Genomic DNA, 7,950 nt, shown 5'->3' with positions numbered 1-7,950 from the left:
AAGTGGGAGAACTTGCAAAGTCACAGGGTGTTCAAATACTTATTTTCCTCTCTGTATATCCGATATGCAGTACTGCATTATTCTGCATGATGTAACATATACTTATATATATTTTAAAAAAACAGCGCCTTTCATATCGGTTAGTTATTTTGATGGAATGGCCGATGTCCGATATTTAATTTTATTGCTAATATCGGCCGATACCATGCCGATAATATCGTGCATCCCTACTTTCTTGTGAATGTAAACTAAGGTTTGAGTCCAAATTCTGTTTTTTTTTTTAACAACTTTTGTCTTTTTTGTTGATTTTTCCTTTTAATTTACTTGCTGATTTAAATGTAATGTATAAAACATTAATAAACACATGTTCTCCCTGTGGAAATGTACATTTAGTGAAAGAGACTGACGCACACAAGCTGTGGAAAAATATCGAGCCTCATCTGAAAAAGGCCATGCAGACAGTTTACCTCCGAGAGGTGTCCAGGTCTGAGAGTTAACTAATTGTCTATGTAAATAATCTCTGTCCAGTCTTTAAACGGATCGGAGCAGCCTTTGTCGTTTTGCCCTGAGTGTTTTCTCTTCCTGCAGTGTTCAGTGGGAGCAGATGCAGCAGATGGAGGAAGACGAGACGGGAGCCATGAGAGGTGCTAACACATAAAACCCTGTTGCACTCAGTGACGACACTCTGAGCTTCACAGACCCTTTTTGCAGTTATATTTTAGTCCATGAGGTCAAACAATGCTATAAATAAGTGTGAGGTTTATCACTTTTATTTTCTCTTCAAAGGTTTGTCGGCTCACACTCACGTTGAACTTCCTTATTATTCCAAGTTTCTGCTGATTGCTGCCTATCTGGCCTCCTACAACCCTGCCCGCACAGATAAACGCTTCTTTGTGAAGGTAGATTAATTTTATCTCCAACAACTTGTATGTATAACTGGAAATGTATTGTCTCTGCAGGGTGATCTAATGGAAGATGTTGTTAAATTGTCCTTATTTGCTTTAATTATTAAATGTAATTTCCCTCTCTTTGTGCTCCGCAGCATCATGGCAAAATTAAAAAAACTAACTTTTTGAAGAAAAATGAAAAGGTGATTGCTCTAACCTTACCTTGCTTTCAGTCCAGTATTTTATATACAAAGAGATTAAGTTATAGCCTAACATGATGCTTATACATATTTTTTCTAGACAAGTAATCACCTTCTGGGGCCGAAGCCCTTTCCTCTGGACCGTTTGCTTGCCATTTTCTACAGCGTCGTGGACAGCAGAGTCGCTCCGACTGCCAGCATCTTCTCCCAGGTCAGACTCCAGCTGCTTAATACAATAAAAACAATTTTTACCTTCTTTTAGTTACCAATTATGCTTGGAGACATTGTGTTTCTTTCTGCTTTTATTGTTACCGTATTTTTCACCCTATAAGTCACAGTTCTTTGCGTAATTTGCATGCCCTGCGACCTATACGCTGAAGCAACGTATTTATGGATTTTTTTTCCCATATTTATAAACCAATTTTTGGCTGATATGACTGTTTTAATCATTCTGACTGAAAATAAAAAGAACACTACCATTTTTCAACCACTAGATGGCAGCAGAGTAGTAGGGCATGCCGTTGAATCATATAATAGGTAAACGTGGCTTTAAGGACAAATTCAAAACTGTTCAAGACAAAAACAGCTGGACTTTATTACCACCTTCAAATTAACTGATAATCCTAGAGGTTCACATACTTTTACCACCCACAAATGTGTAATATTGGATCATTTTCATCAATAAATAAAAGACCAAGTGTAATATTTTTGTCTCATTTGTTTAACTGTGTTCTCTTTATCTACTTTTAGGACTTGTGTGAAAATCTGATGATGTTTTAGGTCATATTTATGCAGAAATATAGAAAATGCTAAAAGGCTTCACAAATATTCAGGCACCACTCTATAGAGCCAGGGCTTTAATAATAAAGGGGTCTATCCTTAACTCGTATCTGGACTGTTTCCTTTCAACATTTAGTGCCTCTGCAGTAAAACCAACCAGCTGCCCATTATAGAATCAGGAATCATTTTGCTTTTTTCTCCGTTCAGATCTCCTCCTTGGTAACTTTACAGCTGCTGGTTAAGGTCAGCCATGATGACCAGCTCGATGCTCCAAAGTATAAATGTGCCGTTTCTCTGGACTTCATTTCTGCCATATCCAGGTAAGTGTGTGTGCGTGGCTGTCTGTTATCACACGACTGAGACTGGCTAAATTATTTAAATGAACTGACCTTGTCCAGCGTCTCACAGACAACGTGCTTGGTGTGATTTATCTTCCAGGACTGTGAACTTTGATATTGTGAAGTATCTGTATGATTTCCTGTGAGCCTGCGGTGCGCAGAGAAGAGATGACGCACAGTGACGGTAAGATAAAACAAGATTTATTCCTGCAAGAAAGCACTTAAGGACAAGTGTTTGGCAGAATAAACAGTCTGTTATAAGGAGGGGAGTTAATCTGATAATGTCACTGCCCCCTTGTGGCTGATAGCTGTGCCTCTGATCATTTCAAATATTTGCATTTGTACAAATTTAACTGCTTCCTTTAGTTTTATCATATAGGTTTAACTTATATATTTTTTAAAAAGCTTAATAAGAGCCTTATTACAGTTCAAATTTCTTGTATGTTTTATCATACCTATAATGGAGGAATACATACAAATAATCTGGTGCTAAATAATGCAAATGAAGATGAGTGCGGTGCCTCTGGAGTTTTTCCTGATGTGCAGCGATCTTTGCAACATGAAGGTGAATCACCGTCCTTGCTCAGAGGCAGATATTTATCTGTTTTGGGGTTTTTTTTCTGCTGGAATTCTGCACTGAAGAAGATGGTGCTAAAATTGAGCAAATGTGTTTGTTTTTTTTTAGTTTTTTTTTTAGTTTAAGCACAGCAAACATGATTCCCCACCCCCAATAGATATAAGATTAGGGCAAAACAAAGTCTTAATGGACTATTTTAATTTTTCCTACTTAGTTTTTTTGTCTCGGCCTTGTAACTCTTACATTAAAAAGTCTTCAGTAGGCTTTTCAGGAGACTGGATACCATATAAATCCATAAAGTCTATATTATTTAACCTTCAGTTTATGGAAATTTAGAGCAGCAGCTAATTTGGTATTTTTACAAATCGTTTTATGTTTGAAAAGCGAGACGGCTTTTTGAGGATCACAAAGAACATTTTTATTACTGGCTTTGTTCTAAAAGGAAACCTTAAAAGTGTAGTTTTTGCACTCAATTCAAATTGTACATTTGTGAATACAAAACAACAATTTGTTTACAATTTGTGTAAAAGTTGCAAAATGCTAATTAACGTTTAATATTTTAAATGAACAATATAAAACAAACACCCCGACTCTTACCACTAGGGAGGAGAGATGAACCAAAGGACTGTAATTACACTTCTATACTCATTGCATATGTTTCAATTTGAGAAAACAAGACTTCCCTCATCAAGCTTGTATTTGTAGGTGGAGCTGCAGATTTCCAGTTTAGCTGGATTACCCTTCTGCCCAAAACAGTTGAGGATGCTAAGTCCATTTTAGCAGCAGAATCACGAACAAGCCAGTTTAGGCAGCAACAATATCCTCTTCATTTACATTAAATAAACCTTACCCAAGCTTTAACAGTTTATATTGTATGAAACACGTTGAGAAGCATTTCCAAGTTACTTTCCTTGCAGATCTGTCGTGTACATTTAAAATTGATTTAGTAAAATAAACACATTTAATGCAGTTAAATAGAATAAGTCACAGTCTAGCATTTTTATTATTTTAAGTATGAAATGAGCAACATACTGACTCCAACCCTTTTTTTTTTGCAGTCTTCCAACAAAATGCATAAGAAGCCAAGAAGTACACCCACACAAAAATGCGGCAAAATAAGCCTTTATTTTCTTATTTCTTATTATATTACATATAAAAGACTGGAAGATACAAAAAGAGAAATATTAACACACTCGTGTCAGCTGTACCTGTTTTACAGTCACAGTTTGATCGAATTATCACGGGATGTTCAACCCTCTGCAGAGTCTCCTGTAAATCCAACAGGTGGGAGCAAATAAACCGAGATGTGAAGAAATGAATGTGAAGCGCAGTTGGGTGTGTGTAATTGGCACTGGGCTCTATTATCTCCGTTATCCCTCAGGGCGTCCGTCTGAGGGATCATCCTTCATGCCAGGGTGGCCTTGGGAGAGCTCACCATCATTAAACAAGGACAATGACCAGTCTGAGGCTTGAATGAGTCAGCCCATTTAAAGTGCACGTGTGTCAGTCCTTTGGAGATTTAACTCAGGATATTGCTGCCATCACATTAAGATGGTTTCAATCTGAATAGAAATCTCGCTATATATAATACTTTTTTATTTTTTTGTTTTACCAGAGGCAGCGTTCTGAATCACTCGGGTCAAATCAGGGATCAGCTCATTAGCGTACAGATCCTAAACACTGTGCCTCCTGCTGTGGATCATGGTCACAATGTGGCGAAGGTCCAAACTTTTCATCATCACCTCCATGAAGTCGTCGTCACTGCGTGCACCCTCTACAAACTCCTCCAAAGACAGCTCACCTGTTTTAACGAGCAGAATTAGTAAAAAATTAATAACGTATAGATCAACTACTACGAATGCATTAATAGTTGAGATTAAGCACAGCACTAAAACATTTTTATGTATTTTAAATTATGTTTTTTAGTTAATAGAATTGGTGCAGACCCTAACTACTTGTTTAAATGTGCGCTCCCCTCTTAAAAGTTTAAGAAATTATCCAATTGTTTAAGCTTTTTTTTTTATATAAGTTTGATTTCTTTCCTTTTTGTTTTATTTTAGTCATAACATGACCAAGTATTAAGACAGACATATTTATTTTACACTGACAAATATAAAATTTCACAACTGTTTCTAATATTTCTTTTGACTTCACTATTAGACGGACTTTTAAATAAACCTAATCAATTAAATACAGTTTAAAAAAAGGCAGACCTCGATGTCATATTTATAGTATACAACTCACATGAGTTTTATTTAACTTTTAATCCCAGATTTTTACACTTTCTTTAAGCTGCAGTGCGATGTACCAACAACTCATTTAATACCAGCTACAGCTCATAGCTGCTCTCAAATATTAGTGCAAGTGATTAGAAATAAAACTGGGAATGCAAAAGTGTGGTGAAATGTTTTTCTCTTGGGAAATTTGAGCAAATCTCAAAGTTGAAAAATTGAACGGTGACTTCATATCCTAGTTACAAGATAATCACATTTGTAAAAAATTAAATAAAAGTCATAAACTGAAGCCCCCAAAAACTTTTTAGAATTTGAAGAAATTAAAGTGTTGAATTGACAACTGTCAAAATGTTTAAAGAGAAAACATAAAATTTTATAGATCTAAAATGTAACTGTTAAAACATGAACGTAATGTATCTTATAAAAGTTTAGCAAAATGACTTGCCCTTTAAAATGCTAATAACTATAGTCTTCAACAATAAATGGTTGCTAACCAGAACATTTTAAGTTTTATTGTTTAAATATAGTGGGTTTTATTTGGCATTTAATCTGTGCTGTCCACCCCACCTCTTTGTTTCTGTTTTCAGAGTGGATTTAAATTTCTGAACATCGTCCACCCACCCGTGCTTCCACACACTCACCATCTCCGTTTATATCAATCCTATCAAAGACGCGGTTTGTGAATTCCTCTGCTGTTGCTTCCTGATTTTCATCCCCATTGATTGCACGGATGGCCTGGCGGAGGAGGAGGAGGAGAAAGTCAGCTTGCTGCGTTGAGGACGAGTAATGAAAATGCAGCGTGACGTCATCTACCTTGATGATGTTCAGGAGTTCGTGCCGGTCGATGCAGCCGTTTCCGTCCACGTCGTAGAGCTTGAAATACCAGCGCAGCTTGTGCTCCATCTTCCCTCGCATCACCAGGCTCAGAGCGGCCACGTACTCCATGAAGTCAATGTAGCCATCCTGCAGAAACCAAGAGGTCAGAACTGTGCCAACTATGATGCACAACCTGCTCAGACATTTAAAGTTTTAATGAGTAAACCATGGTAATCCACGTCTGTTGTTCCTTCCTGTACCAAAACAGAGGATTATCTCTAGAAGTTGTCTGTTACTAACAACCCCAGCATCAAAGCATCGACTTAAAGATAATCTTTTTGTCCAGCACAGCGATTACAGTGGCCTTTTGTTGTACCAGGAAATGAATAAATATAGCGTCTTAAATGGAAACCCTGCAATGATGTGATGCTCCCAATTAAACTGATCTGAGAAGGAAACTGGGACTTTTGAAGGTGGCTGAGCCAACGTGAGTTTTGATTTAATAGTTTCTCTGCTTTCTTTTGTCACACACAGTACTTTAAACCATCCAGCAGTCTACACCGATATTTCAACCCTTTGAGATACTAGAACTGTGTTAGTGAATTAGCTGATTTAAAAAAAAACATTTTATCATTGTCAACCAGTCTCTAGGCAAAGACAACCCTGCACCATGCTGAACATTTGAACATCCTAAACATTTGAGTGAAGTAAAAGATGACACTATGTTTAATAGAGTAAAAATATTAGTAACAATAACCTGTTACTTGATCTTTTATCCCAAAATATTACCCTTTAAATGGCAACAAATCCATGTTGTAGAATAAAAATAAGACTCAACTTGAAAAACAAAACACTTTTATTGATTGTGCTGCAAATAAGTGCATGATTTAAAAAAATATATGAGCTCCAACATTTATCTTTTATTGTACTTCATGTACTTTTTGTTTATACTAAGTTCAAATGCCTCTAAAAGACTGATGTCAAGGTTAAAAGGGACAAATGTGCATATTTTGCATACAATCTTAGTGGATCAAAATAATTGATTAGCAGTCTAAAATTGATAATTACTCGCTGATCCTACCTTGTTCATGTCAAACGTTCGGAACATCTGCTCTATGTAGGCGTTGGCCTCTTGGTCCAGACCCTTGAGCCCGAAGAACTGCTTGAACTCGTGCAGGGTGAGCTGGCCCGAGGGACACTCCGTCATGAACTTCTTGTACCACAGGTGCATCTCCACAGCCTGCAGGTCGTCCACGGTGCAGCCATTCGAGTTCCCCATCTCTCCGGCAGCTGAAGGCGCAAATGGAGCACAGACCTCGTCGTCCAATTGGTCTACTGTGAAGCGGAAGATGTTCCCGTTCACAGTCACTCAACGCTGGGACCTTCTTAGGATGAGAGCATCAGCCGGTCCAGACCTTTTGTAGTTCACTGCATTTCCACTCCCTCCCCCTGTTGTTCTCATTAGCTTTAATCTGGCTTTAATCCCTGTAAACTTGTAAGTAAATTATCTTAATCGCTCCATTAAAAGGACAGGTTGACTGTTCTGTTTACCCTGAGAGGTGCTGACAAGGATGCTGCTGCTTTCAACTCTCACGTGCAAACACATGCGGGCACATTCACCGTACCTGATCAGAAGCATCGTTCTGCATGTGGAGCTGCAGATGTGATTAAAGACGGGCACCCACCAGAATGTGCACATCCTTCTTGCACATAATTTAGACTGAAGATGACTAATCGACTAATAAAACGAACAAAATAAAAATCCAATATTGTGTAAACCTTTGAATAAAACAATAAATTTGGTGTTTTCAATGCAAGGTTAAAATAACTGTTCTTTTATCTATGATTTGACCTGGTTAAGGTGGATTTGTTTAAAAAAATATAAACTTTTATTCCATACCACAGCCACTCAAAGGTCAATTCAGACGGGGAACAATTTTTGGCGCATATGATAAAACTAAAACGGACAAAATGTTTTTAAAATAATTTGTCCTATTTGCGTACATCTAATTAAAGCAGGTGTGGTTCATTAAAAAAAGTAATGCTGTGTATAAATGAGTGAAGCTGGTTAATAGAAATATAATCTGCAACCACTTTATTTAATAAACACTACGTTTA

The 7,950-nt window shown here is 37.2% G+C and overlaps 2 protein-coding genes across 3 annotated transcripts in view; one reads left to right on the top strand and one right to left on the bottom strand.

Moving 5' to 3' along the window:
- Positions 1–5,662, top strand: part of orc5 (origin recognition complex, subunit 5) — a 12,418-nt gene extending 6,756 nt beyond the window's left edge. Inside the window, exons 9-16 of the mRNA XM_037695841.1 lie at positions 394–484; positions 589–644; positions 787–899; positions 1,043–1,090; positions 1,188–1,298; positions 2,075–2,187; positions 2,306–2,389; positions 5,604–5,662. Coding sequence (XP_037551769.1) covers positions 394–484; positions 589–644; positions 787–899; positions 1,043–1,090; positions 1,188–1,298; positions 2,075–2,187; positions 2,306–2,351 — 578 coding nt within the window. The 3' untranslated portion in view covers positions 2,352–2,389; positions 5,604–5,662. The remainder of the gene's footprint in view (positions 1–393; positions 485–588; positions 645–786; positions 900–1,042; positions 1,091–1,187; positions 1,299–2,074; positions 2,188–2,305; positions 2,390–5,603) is intronic.
- Positions 4,073–7,219, bottom strand: guca1a (guanylate cyclase activator 1A). 2 transcript variants are annotated; one of them, XM_037695845.1, is made up of 4 exons: positions 6,914–7,219; positions 5,830–5,979; positions 5,658–5,751; positions 4,073–4,583 (listed from the first exon to the last, which is right to left on the bottom strand). In XM_037695845.1, exons 1-4 carry the CDS (start codon positions 7,109–7,111, stop codon positions 4,456–4,458), a joined length of 570 nt encoding a protein of 189 aa, XP_037551773.1. In that variant the 5' UTR covers positions 7,112–7,219; the 3' UTR covers positions 4,073–4,455. The 2 variants fall into 2 exon arrangements, with proteins under 2 accessions (XP_037551773.1, XP_037551772.1); XM_037695844.1 differs by having other exon boundaries at positions 5,658–5,979.
- Between the last annotated feature and the right edge of the window lie 731 nt (positions 7,220–7,950).

The sequence above is a fragment of the Nematolebias whitei genome, chromosome 22 (genome assembly GCF_014905685.2).
Source record: "Nematolebias whitei isolate Nwh7 chromosome 22, NemWhi1, whole genome shotgun sequence".
NCBI classification, from domain to species: Eukaryota; Metazoa; Chordata; class Actinopteri; order Cyprinodontiformes; family Rivulidae; genus Nematolebias; species Nematolebias whitei.
The sequence above is the reverse complement of the archived record's forward strand: the minus strand, read 5'-3'. Positions and strand labels throughout refer to the sequence as shown.